The 18,602-nt window shown below is 51.5% G+C and overlaps 1 protein-coding gene across 4 annotated transcripts; it reads left to right on the forward strand.

Annotated features, from left to right (window-relative positions):
- The first annotated feature begins 1,228 nt into the window (after positions 1-1,228).
- On the forward strand, positions 1,229-17,927 carry ZNF8 (zinc finger protein 8). Of its 4 annotated transcripts, none has more exons than XM_081217664.1 (5): positions 1,229-1,393; positions 5,867-5,993; positions 6,283-6,378; positions 10,880-12,321; positions 14,098-17,927. In XM_081217664.1, the coding sequence occupies exons 1-4, from the start codon at positions 1,328-1,330 to the stop codon at positions 12,274-12,276; spliced, it is 1,686 nt and encodes a 561-aa protein (XP_081073790.1). In that variant the 5' UTR covers positions 1,229-1,327; the 3' UTR covers positions 12,277-12,321; positions 14,098-17,927. The 4 variants fall into 4 exon arrangements, with proteins under 4 accessions (XP_081073790.1, XP_081073787.1, XP_081073789.1 ...); XM_081217661.1 differs by lacking the exon at positions 1,229-1,393 and adding an exon at positions 1,660-1,832; XM_081217663.1 differs by lacking the exon at positions 1,229-1,393 and adding an exon at positions 1,660-1,832 and having other exon boundaries at positions 14,282-17,927.
- The last annotated feature ends 675 nt before the right edge of the window (positions 17,928-18,602 follow it).

Here is an 18,602-nt window from a genome sequence, read left to right on the forward strand (position 1 = left end):
TCCACCCTCTGGGGAGCTGCTGCTAAGGGGAAGGCAATAGATCCTCCTGGGACCTCCTGGGACCTTCTCTGCCCACGGAGAAAGGATACCACCAGGAAATTTTTTTGGGCTCCCAGCAGAAGCCAGATTCGGTCTGGAGGCTGCCTGATCCGTGGTTCCCACAACCACGGTGAGTGGTGAGTGAACACATGTTCCTCCTGGCACCGCAGGCCTGGTGGGTTTGGGTCCTGGGTGGGATTGCAGGGGAGATGCCCAGCAGATTGCAGAGCGGTGGTTGGACTGAAGCGGAGAGACGCAGGAGCAGCAAAGGGATGACAGGAATGGGAGTGAGTGCGGAAACCGCGCGCCCCTTGGAAGCCGGCTGCCCCATCCCCGCGGCTACCCCATCCCCGCAGTGACCACGGTCGTTCACCCTTTTGTCATGTTTGTGGTTTACTGTTTGTCTCTCCCCACTATACCAACAGCCCCGTGGGGGCGGGCGAGTATCTCTGTTCTCTGCCTTGCTGTGCCTGGTTCCTAGCACACAGTACATGATCAAATAAATATTTGTTCTGGTTCGACTGCATCCTGGTGAACATCTGCTTTTCCTTTCTTCTTTTCCAATAAACTTTTTAATGGACTCTAACAGAACCACAGATATGACCCTTCACAAAGGAATACCCCAAATCGAGAAACAGAACATGATCAGCTCTCAGAACCCGCCTGTGCCCCCTCTGGGCCACTAGCCCCCTAAACCTATTCTATTAACAAAATCTTTAAACGTTCATGTAATTGTAAAGCACCGAAATATTTTAAGTACAACGTCAGTATACGATCCACAGACAAACAAGGAAAGCCCCAGGCCTCCTCCTGCGCCTTTCCAGCTGGGAAGAGCAGGCCCAGATTTCAACCCGGGCCGTGGCATTCCAGGTTGCAGGCTGCCTTTCCGATGCCAGGCCATAGGGCGCAGACTGGCGTTTGGAAGCGGGGCCGCAGGGCGCGGACTGGCATTTGGTCTGGGAGAACGATTCCCCCACCATCGGGTCCGCAACACCATAGCGACTGGCATTGGACCCCCGCCCGCCTAGGCCCACAGCGGCGGCCTGAGGGGCCCCATTGGCCGAAGGGCAAGCGAGAGGAAGCCCCCATTGGTCGAAGGCTCGATGAACGAAGGCTTTCATTGGCCGGGGCTGCAGCGCGCTGCACAGCCTTCTGGGAGCTGTAGTTGCAGCGTCGCCGGCGCGGCCGCCATTGTCCGGCGGGCGGCGAGTCCCGCGGTCCCTGTAGCGGTTGGGGCTCTCTGGTTCAGGATCACCTCGGGCGCCTGTCCTCGACCTGTCGGCCCAGGATGGACCCCGAGGAGGAAGCGGCGGCACTGGCGATGGCTACGGGGCTGCCGGCGGAACGGCTCCAGGTACGGCGGAACAATAACAGTAACAATAACAACGACGGCAGCGGGCCCCAGGCCGGGCATCTCCCTCAGATACTGACCCTTTACCCCTCGCAGCGCACGGTGAGCAGGGTCGGGCGTTATCCCCTGGTCATCCGGGGAGACTGAAGCCCAGGTCGGGCGCCCCGACTAGCCCAGCTGGTGAGGGGTGGCGTCGGGAATAGAACCCAGGCCTTCCAGTCCCCGATTGCGCATGCTCCGCAAGTCCCCCCGCCTTTCTGTCCCGGCCTAGAACTTGGGGTCATTCCCGAGGACCGGGCTGGCCCCGCCCCGAAGGCCGACCACCGTGAGGATGGGTAATAGTAACTGGAGTAGAGATGCTTCAACATGCGGAGTCAACCGACACCCACCCAGAGCCCCGCTCCCCGAACCCCCTGGCCCGCGGACGGGGACAGCCTCTGGGGTGAGGACAGGTGACCACACACCGCGTTAATGGGGCGGGAGCGACCACCGGGTCTGACCCCTACGGGGCTGTGGGGGACTGCAGTACAGGGTAGTCTGCTTGCAAGGCCGTCTGGGAAGGCGCGTGATTCAAAGCTGCAGCCTTTCTAGACAAAGTGGCCTCTGTTCTCCATGTAGTGCTGACTCGACGCAGCAGGAACCAAAAGAAATTCATAATTCCTGAAGCTCCGGGTCTTTGAAATAACAGACTTTCTGTCTTTTTCTTGTTGTCTGCGGGGGTTTGCACTTATTTCACATTCGGTATGCAGAGTGAGACTCTTGACAATCCTAGGTGTGCATGTGTTCAGAGACGTGTTGTTGCAGATTGGCAGTTTAGTTTGCTTTTGCTGTGGATGGCAGGGAGTGAGCAGTGTCAAAGAATACCAGAGCTGGACAGCAGTTAAAGCAGTAAAAACAGATTTTATTCGGGAACTGTTGCAATAGGGGGAAAGAGACTTCAGTATAGAACTGGGCTCTATTCCGAATACAACAGGGAAAAGCGGGTATTTATAGTGGGGGGGGGGCGGGGGTAATTCTTGCTAAACTGACTTAAAACAGGATTATTGCTGAAGCACCCAAATGAGGGGATGTTATCTGGAGGATTTTGGGGGATGAGGACTTTGAAAAGATATCAAGAGTGGTCAGATATGGAGGGTGGGATTCTGGCTAAATCAGTGGATTTTTGGTAAAACTGGGTGATGCAGAAACGGACACAGAAGCCCAGAAGTCAAAGCTTAGTTGGGAAGAGGGTTGTGAGGAGCCAGACTAAAGTTTGGTCAAGGAGTCTTTGTCAGCAGTGAGAGGCTTAAGAGAAAGTGTGTTCATTATCAGTTGCTGTGTAACAAATAATGAAAAACGTACAACAATAAATATGATCTCAGTTTCTGATGATAGGAATCCTGGAATGACTTAGCTGGTGGTTCTGGCTTGGGCTCATGGCAGTCGAGGTGTCAGCCTGGACTGCTCTCACCTGAGACTCGACTGGTTCTGGAGGGTCCACCTCCAGGATGGCTCATTCACATGACAGGCAGGAGGCCTCTGTTCCTTCTCATGTGGGCCTCTCTGTGGAGCTGCCTGGGCGGCCTCACAACATGGCATCTAGCTTCCCACAAAGTGAGTGATCCAGGAGGGAGCTATGTGGAAGCCACAATGTCTTATGACCTGGGGTCAGAATTCACACCCTACTATATCCTATTGGTTACATAAGTCAAACTTGCTCGTATAGGAGGGGGCTACAAAGGGCTGGGGATCCTTGGGGGCCATCTTGGAGGCCAGCCACCACAGGAGGCGAGGGCCCGAAGTGGAGGGCTTTGAGGCCCAGTGTATTAGCGTCCTCTGGCTGCCATAACATTACTACAGTTGTGGTGGCTTAAAATATATACATTTGTTCTTAGAGTTTTGGAGGTTAGAGGTGTGAAGTCACCTTCACTGGGCTGTGATCGACATGTGGGCAGATCCGCCCTTCCTGTCAAGGCTCTAGGGTAGAATCTGTTTCCTTGCCTTTTCCAGCTGTTAGAGCTGTAGACCTTGCATTCTTTGGCTCATAGCCCTTTGTCCATCTTCAAAGCCAGCAGCGTAGCATTTGCTTTAGTGGTCACGTTGTCTTCTGTAACTAACTCTGCTTCTGCCTTCCCTTCAGAAGAACATTTGTGATGGAATTTAGGGACCTCCTGGATAATCCAGGATAATCTCCCTATTTTTAAAATCCTTAATCACGTCCACAAAATCCCTTTTGCCATTTATGGTAACGTTCACATGTTCTAAGAACTAGGACCCAGATACCTTTGGGGGCCGTTTTTCAGCCAACCATAGCCAGGCTAAAAGGGGTCATCCTGTATCCAAAGATGGAAAGGAGCCATTCAAGTGTTTTAAGCAGGAATGGCATGGGTTTGAGAAAAAACATTCAGGCATCTGGGGGTTGGGGGTAGGAGAGACACTGAGAGCTAACTAAGGCACCAGGTGGGGGGGAGGATGGGGTCTGACAAAGCCCATTCTCTAGGTCCCAAGAGTGCAGAGGAGGAGGAGGTTTGCAGGGGTCTGAAGACCTGGTGGCTGGGCTGTCACTGGTACCCCATGCAGATTAGGTGGTGGTGGGTGGGGGCAGGAGGCACAGGGAGCATGTTGTCGGGATTGGAGGACCTTCTGAGTGGGAGATGAGGATATGAGGACAGGAGCAGAGACCTCTGTTCCCAACCAAAGGGTTCTGCATATTTGCTGCACAATTTTTGTCAGAGCCATATGCCACCTGTACTATATTTCTTTAATATCTTTAATGTTTTTAAATCTGACTGTTTTTCTTAAAAGAAAATACAATTTTAAAATTGAAGTATTTGGTATGTGATGTTGACTTGCATTTCCCTGGTGGTGAATGATGTTGAGCATCTTTTCATGTGTTTATTAGCTGTTTGTATATTCTTTTATATCTTCTTGAAGAAATACCTATATAGATCCTATGCCCATTTCAATTGGATTGTCTTTATTATTGAGTTTTAAGAGTTCTTTATATCTTGTGGATACAAGTCACTTATCAGATATATGATTTGCAGTTACCATCTCCCATCTTTTCACTTTCTTGATAATGTCCTTTGGAACACAAAAGTTTTTAATCTTGATGAAGTCCATTTTACTTATTTTTTTATTTTATTGCTGGTGCTTTTGCTGTTATATCTAAGAATCCTTTGCCAAATACAAGGTTATAAAGATTTAGCACTATGTTTTCCTCTAAGATTTTTTTTAAAATATTTATTTATTTATTTTGGCTGCACTGGGTCTTCGTTGCAGCACGTGGGATCTTTGTTGCAGCATGCAGGATCTTTAGTTGCAGCATGTGGACTTCTTAGTTGCGACATACATGCAGGATGTAGTTCCTGGATCAGGGATCGAACCTGGGCCCCCCGCATTGGAAGTGCAGAGTCTTACCCCCTGGACCGCCAGGGAAGTCCCTTCTTCTAAGAATTTAATAGTTTTAGCTCTTACATTTATGTCTTTGATGCATTTTGAGTTCAATTTTATATATTGTGTGAGGTAGGGGACCAACTTTATTCTTTTGCATGTGGCTATCCAGTTGCCCTGTCAGAAGTGTTTAACAGCCACTGAATCCCTATCACAGCTCCCAAGGAGTGATTCTTTGTAGACAAGGAAACAAGGAGGCAGAGGTGGGTACCTGCTCTCTGCCTCTCGAGGAAATGGCGGAGCCAAACCTTCGATCCAGCTTTGAATCATGGCCACAGCCAGCCCACAGAAGGGTTTCATTTGTGGGAAACATTTTAAATACATTGCGTAAACTTACCAAAATTTAAAGTTTTCACTTCATAAAATGTGACCGAATTTTCAGCTTCTCACCAGAGATTGGGAGTTTTGACCACATGGGGCCTGTATTTCCCCACAGTCAACGGATTCTGAGTCCCAGCCACCCCTGCAGACAGGTCACACATATTACTCATCACTTCCCGTGTCACCTCTTATAGGTTAAACCCTCGTAAGCTCTTACATGGGCCCACTTTAGTCACTTGTGAGCCTGCCCAGTCTCTCAAGGCCAGTGAGTTTCTGACCTCAACGGCACATCCCTCTTTTCAGGGAGGATGATAAGCCTTGCTTTGAATCTGAGGATTTCTTAGTGTGTCAGTTAGTTGTTGCTGCACAACAGACTGTCCCAAAATTTAGTGGATTAGAACAGTAACCATTTCTTTAGCCCACAGATCTGCAAGTCAGCAGTTTAAACTGGTCTCTGTCGGCACCGGCACCTGTCTGAGATCAGTTGTAGGTCAGCTGTGGTTGGCTTTGATCTTGCCTGGATCCTTTCTCATGTCCTCACCATACAGCCCACCCCCGCGTGAGACAGCCCAGTAGGTGCCAGTGAAACCTGACTTGCATCGCTCGGAATATGCACTCTCTGGACACTGGCCTGCTTGTCTTCACCTTCCCCTCTCCTCCTCCTTTTCCCGAGCGTGTTGATGAGGACAGTCCAGCTGATTGAGAGTGTGTGTGATGTTTCAGGAGCCGGTGACTTTCCGGGACGTAGCTGTGGACTTCACCCAGGAGGAGTGGGGGCAGCTGGGCCCCGCCCAGAGGACCCTGTACCGTGATGTGATGCTGGAGACCTTCGGGCACCTGCTCTCTGTGGGTGAGGCCCACTTCCCAAGCTGACGATCAGATTCCTGTGGTGACTTATTCTTCATGGGTTATGGGTCCTAGGGCCTCTGGTGTGAGGACTTGACCTGGGATCAGAGACCTTGAATCCTCATTTCCTGTGGGACATGCGGGTAGGAGGGTGTCTGCCTTTTCCTGTCCCAACGCAAAAACTTAACGAGGTGCCCCCATGTCCTGACGGTCAGGAGTCTAGGGCTGGAGCCTGGGCTGGTTCTTTTTCTCCAGAGCAGGCTCCCACCTCCTTTGTCTTTCTCTGTTTCCAGGGCCTGAGCTTCCCAAACCCGAAGTCATCTCCCAGCTGGAGCAAGGGGCTGAGCTATGGGTGGCAGAGAGAGGAATTGCCCAGGGCTGCTGTCCAGGTGAGAACCCGCCAAGTGGGAACCCCTAACAGGAGCAGTTGTGCTGCTTGGAAGGGGTGGTGTGTCAGGGTCCCCGAGAAAGGATACAGAGGAAAGTCAGCACAGGGAAGAGGCCAGTGGGGCCGAGTCCAGAGGGAGCCAGACGCCAGCTTCAGAATCCCTCCCTGGAGGTGCAGTGATTTGTGACACCAGGGAGAAGTGCTGGCTGCCGGGGAGGCTCACTATCGGCTCTGTGCCAGGGGGTTTACTGGGGGCTGGTCACGGGGGCACCCCCTACCTGGCACAGACCAAGACTCCAGGCTCCCAGGAGAAAGCAGGTGTTCGCCCTAAACCATGTTGTTGTCACAGAGTTTGGGCACAAGTGAGCCTCTCTGACCAGTTAGGTTCATGGCAGCCCTCCCCAAACCCAAGTTCCAGACCCAGCCAAAGACCAGCCTTGAAAGCTGGCCCTCTTAGGATGGCAGCCTTGGGCCGACCCTGTAGCTCTTTTCTGCACAGGCAGTCTGGGCCCTGCCCTCCCGTCCCCTGCCTGGAGTGCTCCCGGTGCTCCGAGGCCTCCTCACCTGTGCTCCCCTTTCTCTGAGCTCAGAGACCTCCCGCCTCTGCTCGAGGGGTCAGAATGCACCACTTCTTCCCTCTCTCAGCAACCTTCCCGGCGCGCCCTTACCACAGGGTCGTTTCTGATGTGTGAACGTGCCCTTCATCTTCTCTGTTTCATTCTTGCACGTCCACAGCCTGTAAACCTCTTCCCTACACGCTTCTGTTCTCTCGGGAACAGGATTGTGTTCAGCCGCAAATACCTGACAACTGGGCTAGAGCTCCTCAGAGCGAGAGCGCAGCATGTTTCTCACAAAGCAGGAACCCAGAGGTGGCCATTGCTGGTGCTGGCTTGGCATTCCAGGAATGCCAGGGCTGATGGTTCGGATTCTCCTGGCCTTTTCTTGGGGCTCAGCGTGGCTGCAGCAGCTCTGGCCGTCACATCTGTGCTCCAGACGGGCAGGAGGAGCTGGGAAGAATGGCGCCAGTCACGTTTGTCCCCTTTTATCAGAACTCCAGATGTTGTCCATTGAGGTCTCCTTGGTCAGGAGGGGGTCACCCCCGCTGTTAGGGAAGCTGGAAGGAGGGAGTCTAGATTGTCATCACTGGCTTATCCATCCCTTCCCTCGGGCTGGTGCATTGGTACCCTGACTACTTTCTGAAAGAAGTGGGCTCTGACCACGGGATACGTAACCAGCTGTACCTGCAGCCCAGCCTCCCACCTGAAAGCCTCTGACACCATCTGTAGGGAAGCCCCGGTACCTCCACGATAGGGTGTGGCCCATCACCCGGGGGCAGGACTAACAAGTGCCCTGTCTCCTCTGAGGCCACGGAGCCTGTCTGACATCTTCCAGCCCCAAATGCTGGCCTTCACCCCCAGGCCCTGAACTAACTCCCATCAGGCCAGCCCGCTTCCAGCTGCCAGGTCCCACGCATGCCGTAAAATTCATCCACGTAAGGTGTACGATTCCGTGGTTTTGAGTGTATTCACAGGTTGTGCATCCATCAGCAGCGTCTAGTTCCAGAACATTTCTGCTGCCCAGAAGTTGTCCATTAGCAGTACCATGGTTTGTTTTTACCCACAGAACACTCCTGACACCAAACGTGTGGGGTTTCCACATCAACAACCAGTTCTCCACCCCTCCAGACACTAGCCGCGTGTCCCAACGATTCAGTCCAATTCTGCCGCTGTCTCCGTGGAGCTGGTGCAGACCCCACGGCTTAAGGGCTCAGTCCCATAAGGCTGCCCCCACTTCAGACACTGGCCACGAGTCAGGGCCTCCCCTACTTCTGACCGACTGGCTGTAAATCGGGAGTTCCCACGGCCCCCTCAGGTTCAGTAATGTGCTGTAACAGCTCACAGACCTCAGGGAAACACTGTTTACATTTACTGTGTTTTGTAAACGATAACATAAAGGATACAAATGAACCGGCGGATGTCAGGGGAGAGGGGCTGAAGCTCCCCATCCGGAAGCTGTCCAGAGGCCCACCGAGAGTCACCTCGTTAGCGTGAATTCACGTGGTTGAGGGGGACTTACTACAATTAACAAAAGACACTCCTGACCCCTCTCACTAAGGAAGTCCCAAGGCGCTTAGGAGCTGTGTCCGGGGACCAGAGAGGAAGACCAAGTACATGTGTCTCGTTCGTAAGTGACAATATCAAAGGCAGCCACTCTATCGCCTCATCCCTCCCAGCCCCCGGCAACCACGAATCCACTTTCTGTCCATGGATTTGCATATTCTGGATATTCCATTTTAATGGAACCTTACAATATGTGGCCTTTGGTGTCCAGCTTTTTCTTTTTTTCTGTTTGTGTTTGTTTTATTTTTTATTTTTCTTTGAAGTATAGTTGATGTATGATATTATATAAGCTACAGGTGTACAATATACTGATTCACAATTTTTAAAGGCCGTACCCCACTTACAGTTATTATAAAATATTGGCTAAATTCCCTGTGTTGTATCAACGCAATATATCCTTGCAGCTTATTTTAATACCTGATGGTTTGTACGTGTCTGGCTTCTTTCAGTGAACATCTCGTTGTCAGGGTTCAGTCATGTTTAGCGTGTGTCAGGACTTCATTCCTTTCCATGGCTGAATCATATCCCATTATATGGATGGACCACACTTATGGACATTTGATTTGTTGCCACTTTTTGGCTCTTGTGAAAAGTGCTGCTGTAAACATTCCTGTAGAGTTTTCTTGTGGACTGGCTGGTGGTTTTGTTCTTGTGGCCTGGCTGGTGTTTTTGTTAAGTACCCTCTGGGCGCTGTGCATGGAGTCCAGTTTGGGGACCGGAGGTGAGCGGGACAAGCGCCTGCTGCCTGGTCAGGCTTGGCTCCTACGGCACCTGTCCCCCGGCCAGTGCTCCCTCATTGCCTCGCATCTGAAGCGTGTATTTTTGAGAACCTGCTCCCTGTCAGCTCTAGGAACTGGCTGTGGACATTCTGGTGTGGTGAGATGGACCCTAAGTGAATGAATACATAGAGTGTGCTGTGGACAGGATTCCAGCAGGTGAGGAGGTTGGAGAGGGCTGGGGTGAGCCGGGAGCCTGGCCCCCAAGGATGTCCACGTCCTGATGCCCAGCGCCCGTCCATTGGATTATTGGGCCAGCCCATTGCAGTCACAGCAGTCCTCTAGTGAGAGAGGCGGGAAGAGGACAGGTGACGTCAGAGAGGTATTGGCAGGTGCTCCGCTGCTGGCTCTGGAGGCGAGGGCAAGGGCCAAGGAACGTGGGCGCCTCCAGACGCTGGAAACAGCAAGGAAACCCATTCCTGCCGCCTCCAGGAGGGGCACAGCCCTGCCAGACCTGGCTCTAGACTCTGCCTTCCAGAGAGTAGGCGTGTGCTGTTGTAGGGGTGAGTGTGTGGTAAGTTGTTCCACTGCCACTTCACGCCTTGCCTGCGTGAGGGGTGATTCTGGAGGATCCGCAGGCCAGGTGCTGCTCCTTCAGGGTGTCCTCAGACAAGAGGGCACTTGCACTTGGGGATCTGGCCTGTCACACCTAGGTTTTCTGTACTGAGCTACTCGTTCCCCACCCAAGGCTGCTCCTTCTGCGCTTTGTTCAGTGTCTGCCTCCCCAGCTCCAGAGGGTCACTGCCTTGTCCCCAGCATCTAGGGCCAGACAGTAGATATTTTAGGCTTGGCAGGCAACTTGCATTTGCCGTGTTTGTTTTCTGTCACCGCTGAAACAGATTGCCACAAACACGGCTTAAGACAACATACATTTATTATCTCCCAGTTCTTTCAGACCTGACTGGTTTATCTGCTCTGGGGCCCACAGGGCCAAAGGCAAGGCGTCGGCGGGCTGGGGGTCGGGGGGCCGACTTACTGGGAGGCACAGAAAGAATCCGCATCTAGACACAGGCAGGATCCAGTTCCATGCGGTCATAGGACTAACATTCCTGTTTCCTTGCAGACTCAGCTGAGAGCTTCTCTCACCTTTGAGAGGCACCCGCATTCCCTGGCTCGTGCCCCCTGCCCAGCCAGCCTCTGCCTTCTACCTCCTTCTGCTTTTAAAGCTTGAGGGAATTGCTTTGGGCCCAGTCAGCTAATCCAGCATCATCTCCCTATTTTGAGGTTTAAGGTCAGCTGATGAGTAAACTTCATGTCACCTGCAAAATCCCTTGATAGCAGTACCTGGATGACTGCCTGAACAGCTACCAACAGCTTCAGAATCCTGCCCATCTCTGTCACATATTTTTTTCCTACAGCCCTCTAAAAACATAAAAAGCATTGGTCGCTTGGGGGCTGTAGTTGGCCAGTTCCTGATCTCGGCCAATATCTGGCCCACGGCAGGTGCTCGAGAAGTTTTTGTTGAAAGGATGAATGAGTGAAGCTGTGTTTGCAGACAGGGCACTGGGGTCAGTGTGAGAGCAGAATTGGGAGGCGGGGCAAGAGGTTAGGTCACAGGCCCAGGGTGTGTCCGCCAGCCCCTCACAGCTCTTGGGTTTTCTTTCAGGCTGGGAGCCTGGACCTGAGGGCCGAGCACCCCCCCAGGAACAGGGCCTTCCTGAGGAGAAGGGGCGGGAAGGCTTCCTGGGGGAGGCTCCACGTCCCGCTACGCCGGGGGAAGACTGGGAACATGAGGGCCGGGTACAGGGGCCCGAGAAGGAGCAGGGTAATTGGAGGCAGTTGGAATTCAGCCTCAAGGAAGCGCTGGTTCAAGATGGAAGCCACGAAAGTCTCAGACTTGGGGAAAACTGTGTCCGGAGTCCAAACCCAAATCCCCTCCCGGAGACTTCCAGGACAGAGTGTCTGTGTGCTCCCGGCTCATGGGTCACGAGTTCGCAGCAGAATCCGAGCGCAGCCAGTGAGCAGATGGGCTCCTCGGGAAGACAGCCGTGTGACAACAGTGACCACAGCAACTCTTTTGGTCAGGCGGTTCTGGAACCAGAACCCGAGCCTGCGCGCAGCCAGGTGCCGGAGAAACCCTACAAGTGCGCGGACTGCGGCAAGGCCTTCAACCACAACGCGCACCTCACGGTGCACCGGAGGATCCACACGGGTGAGCGGCCGTACGCGTGCAAGGAGTGCGGCAAGGCCTTCAGCCAGAACTCCTCGCTGGTGCAGCACGAGCGCATCCACACGGGCCACAAGCCCTACAAGTGCGCGGACTGCGGCAAGTCGTTCTGCCACAGCACGCACCTCACGGTGCACCGGAGGATCCACACCGGGGAGAAGCCCTATGCGTGCCAGGACTGCGGGCGGGCCTTCAACCAGAACTCGTCCCTGGGCCGCCACCGGCGCACGCACACCGGGGAGAAGCCGTTCACCTGCAGCGTGTGCGGCAAGGCCTTCTCGCGTACCACGTGCCTGTTCCTGCATCTGAGGACGCACACGGCCGAGAGACCCTACGAGTGCAGCCGCTGCGGCAAGGGCTTCCGGCACAGCTCGTCCCTGGCGCAGCACCAGCGCAAGCACGCCGGCGAGGGCCCCTACGACTGCCGCCAGAGGCTGGCCTTCGAGCCCACGCCGGCGTGGCCGGAGCCCCTGACCCCTGGGGAGGGGGCTCCCCGCAGCGACAGGCCCTTCAGGTGCGGCCAGTGCGGCAAGTGTTTCACGCAGAGCTCGCACCTCATCCGACACCAGATAACGCACACCAGGGAGGATCCCCGAGGCCGGGGCCGGCGGCGCCCGCAGCCCTGCGGCCGGAGCCCGCGCCTCGGGCGGCACCAGCTCGGGCCCACGGGTGAGAGCCCTGGGGCCGGGACGAAGGCAGGGCAGCCGGCAGGCCGGGCACTGGCCCTGTTTGACATCCACGAAATCATGCAAGAGAAAAACCCAGTGCATGTTATTGGGGTGGAAGAGCCTTCTGTGGGCACGTCCGTGTTGTTTGACATCAGAGGATCCACCTAGGGGAGAAACTGCGGATGACTTTTGAACCACAGGTACAAAAACGTGGTAGGTCCTACAAGGTGTATTTATGGAAGGGGGGGCTGGGGTTTAAATGCCCTCTGATTTCCTAAGGAAGCTTCGCTTCCCAAACACCTGAGCTCAGTGGTTCTCCAATCAAGCCCAGTACCCTGAAATGAATTCACAGGTAATGTAACCCACACACGTGTAATGTTGAAAAATCCATACGTGCCCCCATTTTGTAAAGGATAATTAAAGCGAAAGCAATTTACAGTGGGGTAACGTGTGCTGAGTTGGTGGTATCTCTCCCTGTGACCTTGTGGCCATTGTGCCCGGAGACCTGGGGCATTGCCTGTTGCCGTCTGGTACACGGGGTGTAGTGTTGACCATGGAAATATTACGAGAGGCATTCCTGTGTGGGTGTGATTTCCCAAAGTGGTGACTCAGACTTGGAAAAGGTTTGAACAAAACAAAATGCCAGTGCATTTCTGGAAGGTTTATGTATAACATTTAAACTTGCAGGAATTAATTGGTTTGTACATGGAGTCAACCCAGGGTCTCAATTCATACATTACAGACAGGTGGTTTCACACATACATACACGGTCCCTGGGGGCCAGTTCTGCACTTCAGAGCCATTAGAGCATGCACGGCAGCCACACTCATGCCCAAGTCAAATGTCAGAGGAGCCCCCGTGAAATTCCACAGTGTTCCCTGGGGGTGTCACAGCTCCCGCTGGAAACCATCGCCTTAGAACAGCAGTGTGGTCTATGATGGCGGTTCTCACTCAGAGTGCTTTTGTTCCCCGGGAGACACTTGATGATGTCTGGACGAATTTTGGTTGTCATGACCGGCGGAAGGGAGGGGTGCCCCTGGCATCCAGTAGGGGAGCCCAGGGATGCTGCTGAACATCCTGTAAAGCCCCAGACAGCCCCTCGGCAAAGAATCACATGGCCTTGAGGTGGAGAAACCACGCCCAGCACAAGAGCCGATTTTCCCCAGACTCTGTAAATTGATTGATCAGGGCTGTATTAACAATCCTATATACATTTGATTTTAACAAGTGATATCATGAGCATGTGCACAACATGTTTTTTAGTAATTTTTTTCACGTTTTTAGCATTCGTAGTTGGTATGAAGGAAAAGAATCCACTTATTTTTCTGAGTAATCTAAATTTTAGCATTTTATTTTGGACATTCCATGTAAAACATGGATAATACATTTTCACTGGCACCCCTGCCTGCCACGGGATTGTTTTTACATCAGCCCCAGAAATCTTGTCATTTCATCCATTTTTCTGGATATCTCTAAAAAGCATGGACTTTTAAATATGTATATAAAAGTATGTTAGCCCGTGCTGACAGAAACCATTCTCATAATCATTCTGAGCCGTCATTTGCCTTTTTCACCAAGTTGATGTTTGCGCTAATAGTGCAAAAGCAACAGTGGGTAAAACTGCCAGAGCCTGAGTGGGAATCAAGGCAGTGGTCCCGAGGTGGTGGTTCATATTCTCGCTTCCCCGGCATTTCAGTAAAGGAAAAAGAAATGTTGGTTGTCTGGGATGAAGCAGAAAAAATGATTAATTTCGTTAAACCTCGAGTAAAACTGTATTACCATTTCACATCTAAACAGAAATAACAGTAATTCTTCAATATATTATTAAGTATCTAGTGTTCAGATGTTCCTGGTTGCCTCATAAATTTTGTTCTCTATTTGGTTTGTTCTAATCAGGATCTAAACAAAAACCACACGGTGCATTTGCTTAATATTTTTCTTAGATCTCTTTTAATCTATAGGTCTCCCTTCTTTCTTTTTCTTTTTTAGTCTTTTATATGTTGGGGGAAACAAACAACAGGATAACCTAAATTTTGTCTCCGTCCCAAGTCTGCCCGTCAGACCCTCCTTGGCCTGGTGGAGTGACTTCTGGCTTGGCGTCAGGTCACCAGGCTGTGCTGAGGGGCCGTGTGAATGGTGTGACTCACTGCTCCGTTCTCTGCCCCATCTCAAGCACGCCTCCCCATCTTGCTGGGGTCTCTGCCGGAAGACCTTTCAGCTGTCAGTGCCCAGGAAAGAGAGACGTCTGAGAAAATGGTTTATTTGTATACGATGCAGACCATTCTAACATGACCATTTTCATGTCCACAATTGGAAACTTCGTCTGGATCATCTTTTTGCTTTCCTCCAACTTTACTCCTCAGGAAAGCAAAGCCTTGTGACCTTTGTCTATGCTGTTCTTGACATAAAGAACAACATTGTGTTCGAGATGTGATCCTTGGTATCTCATAGCAGAAAGGATGTAAAAACCAAGGATTTTAACCTGCCTGTTTTCTAACCTACAATGAAAGAGCGAAATGCCCATCCCACCGGGACACTATGTCGTGTGCTCCAGTTACACAGCACGGTTGCCTTTTTTTGTTTGTTTGCTGTTCCCACTGCAGCTGAGTTCCAGTGAAGTTAAACACAAACCATAAACATCAAGAACTGGAAGGAAGGAAAATTGGTTATGGCACATCTCAGCTTGTGGAAATTGTTCCTAAAAATATCCACAGAATGTTGGATTGGCAGAGCGTCAAGTTGAATGGAAGAAGTATCATCGTGGAAGGATACAGCGGCAGTTCTAAGACCTCTGTCAGGATGACTGAGCCTCAGAACTCTCACTGTCGAGATGTGATGGTCGAGTGTCAGAACCCTGTCAGAACTTTCTCGTGTCCATTTCTGTTCTTTGGGTGCTGTGGGTGTCACAGCCAGTGGGGTTTCCATCCCAGCAGAGCTGGCCTCCAGGACGCTCAGAGCCAGCCTCACCGCTCATCTCCAGAGGCTCCACAAGAGCCCTTGAAGCCCCGCGTTTGCTTCTCTGCGCTCACCTGTCCTCTGGGCTTGTCCTCATGGCCTTCCCTTGTCGGCTCTCACTGTCTCAACACCTCTGTCCTCATGGCTTAGTCTGCACCACCTGCCACTTCATTCTTAGCAAATAACCTTCTATTTCCATGGCTCAGAAAAGGTGTGTTTTCAGACAGGCAGTGCCTCACAGTTGTGTGAGGTGGTGCCATTTTACACGCAAGGAAAATGAGGCACAGGACAAAAGTAGCCGTGGCCAGCTCGCACGGCTAGGAGCCAGAACCTGAAGTCAGCATCCCGTCGACAATGTCTTAAACAGATCAGGCTGTGTCCTCAGGGCCTCAGCTACGTCACACGCAGTGTTTTCTCTCCCACCCCGTCCCTCCTCGTCGCAGGGAGACTGCTGCGGCCTCAGCGGCTGGTCCACAATCAGGACTGGAGGACGGGGGGATTGGCAGGCCTACGTTCATCTCTCCAGTGAGGTTTCAAAGAAAAGCCTTTCCCCGAAGCTTCCAGCCGGTGCTCCTTATGTCTCACTGGCCAAGCCTGGGTCACAGGGCGCCGCCTAACGACGAGGGCGCTTGGAAAGCTAGTGTTCAGCTGCTCTAACCTCTGTGGCTGGGACTGCACCAGAAGAATGTCTCGGGAAGCAGGTAATGGATAGGCAGCTGGCAGCACCCTCAGCCCTCCTCCTCCAGTCTCTTCTTGGAGGAGTCGCTGGTGCTCCCCACTTCCGGATCAGATGCCGCCACCGCCTCTCAGCTCCGCCTCTTCATCCCCTGGATTGTTCAGCCTGCCGGCCAGGCCCCCTTGCCCATAATGCTGGGTCCCCTGGCATTCTGGAACACCCCACTCTTCCAGATCCCTTCTACCTCTCGAGGGGCTTCTTGCCCTCCCCTCCCCTCCCCTCTTAAATGTTGGGGTCCCTGGGGTGTGGTCCCGGAGGCCCATTGCATGCTCCGCTCACTCCCAGATGTCCTCGTCCACACCCATGGCTTTGTGCTGCTCACTGCCACATCTTGGTCTCTGAGCTTCAGGCTAGAACAGCAGCTGCATGCTGCTGGGCAGCTCCCCTAGATGTCCTGCCAAGTCCCAAAACACAGCCTACCTGGAGAGAAAGGCCATTTTCCAGGCCAAACCTGTTCCTTCTCCCCTGGGCCCTCTCACGGGGATGGTTGCCACCCCCCACCCCATCCCTCAAGCCAGAAGATAGATATCCTGTTGGTTTTACCATCTAAACATCTCAGCTCTCTTCATTCCATTCCATTCCCTCTGCCACCACTGGTGCAGGATGGCCACGAGAGGGGGAGTGACATGACACCAAGTGGCCTGGCCACCAGAGCCCTCCCCACTTTTGACTTTACCTCCTCACGGCCCCACCAGCGGTGTGGGGTGCAGACTCGGAATGCTCCCACTGCCAGTGTGCTCTGAGGAGGGGAGACCCCGCGGTGACTTCACAGCTCTGGACAGCTTGGAATCCAGGCCTGCGATTGCCCCGTTCCCTCCGCCTTGGCCCGAAAAATGGCAGCTGCCGAAGGGTCACGTTTCCACAGTTCTCAGAGTGGACACTGGGTGGGCTGAGGCTACAGTGGCCTCACCAGGTAAGCCTGGAACAAGCTTGTCACTGTTGCCATTTGCCGCCCTCTCCCGTGCACTGCAGATCTTTGGGAATTTTCCATTTCTCTTTTCGGGTCACGTTTTCTAGGCATCATATTCCTACTAATTTCCTTACAGATGCTTTGAAACCAAGTCAGATAAGAAACTCCTCAGGGGAAATTACTATAAACTAGGGAAAATAGATGGTTTTATCAGTTTGTCAAAGTCATGCAAATTCTTTGTAGCAAAACCTGTAAAATGCACAAAAGTAAAATACACATAAGTATGGAGGTTTATTTAAAATTTAATTCCTCATACTTCCACCATCCAGAGATGGTCACTACCTTAAGATTTTGTTAATTTTCCTTGTAATTTTTTCTTGAAATATACATGTGTGTATACATAGAGTGAACATTAAATCTTATACACACAACAAAAATATTTATGTGTAGTTATCTTGTGTTTAGAAAATTAGAATCCCTTCTGTTTCTCTTGTAACATGTACTTCTTACTCTATCTTGAACATTTTTCTCTGAAAATGGATTTCATGTAGCTTTTTAAATTACCTTTCAGGAGGATTGTAACAATGTGACCTCCACCCAGCATCTTACCAGCCTTGACTTTTATCCAAAAGGGGGAGGAGGGATTCATACACATTTCTGAAGGAGTATGAATTGATACAGCCTCTGTAAAGGGCATCTTTGTTGGTTGCTATCTAAATTACAAACACTTTGTCTCAGCAAGCCAGTTGCTGATAATGAATCCTACGGATATATTTGTACCCGTGCAAACTGTTTGTATGTAGTTTTAACCATGGTATTGATCTCAAAAGTGAAAATTTGGAAACAACCTCAGTGTCCACCACATGGAACTGGCTAAGTGATTTACAGTGGACTGGCTGGCTTTTACACAGCCCTTAAAATGGGGACTGTCTTTATGAACTGTGGAAAAGAGCACCAAGATTGTTAAGTGAAAAGGTATAAAGCAGTTTGTATGGTATGTTTCCATTTGTGTAAAGAAGCCATTGCTTATGCACACACACACACACACACACACTATATCTGAAGGGTACAGAGTGAACATACTACTATATATACTACTTGCTCTTGGGGAGGAGAAGTGAGGGGAAAAGGATGAGGAAGAATTTTCACTCTATCTTTTGATATTTTTGGAATTTTGAAACATGTAAAAGTATTACCAGTTCAAAAAATAAATTTAAACAAAACCTTAATTCTTTAAAATTAAACTGTTTGTTCATTTGTTTCATTCACTGTCTGTCTCCCCCGAGTTAAATGTCCCCATGACTGTGTGTCTTGGCCACACCTGTTCTGCAGGTGCACACGTGTGTGTTGAGCTAACAGGACCAATTGAGTGTAAAACAGCCTAGACTCCCTAAAGTTTCCTGCAAGCTAGTTGTAGCACATACATTTCCCATCAATAAACCAATCTGTAGTAGGAATAGAAGAAAGTTTTATTTGAGCCAAACTGAGGACTATAGCCTGGAAGACAGCATCTCAGATAACTCTGAGGAACTGCTCCACTGAAGCATGGTTTTCAGTGCAGTTTTGTATCTTCTCAGAACAAAGAGCATCAGAGAAGTCAAGGATACCTTCCTTCAAGGTTTCAAAAAACAAAAACAAAACCAATCAGATCAACGGTGAGTCATGGGGCTTCCCTGGTGGCGCAGTGGTTAAGAATCCACCTGCCAATGCAGGGGACACAGGTTCGAGCCCTGGTCCGGGAAGATCCCCCATGCTGTGGAGCAACTAAGCCCATGAGCCACGACTACTGAAGCCCGCGCGCCTAGAGCCCATGCTCCACGACAAGAGAAGTCACCGCAATGAGAAGGCTGCGCACCGCAACGAAGAGTAGCTCCCGCTCGCCACAACTAGAGA

Source organism: Mesoplodon bidens (assembly GCF_964165515.1).
Source record: "Mesoplodon bidens genome assembly, chromosome: 18".
In the NCBI taxonomy this organism is placed as follows: domain Eukaryota; kingdom Metazoa; phylum Chordata; class Mammalia; order Artiodactyla; family Ziphiidae; genus Mesoplodon; species Mesoplodon bidens.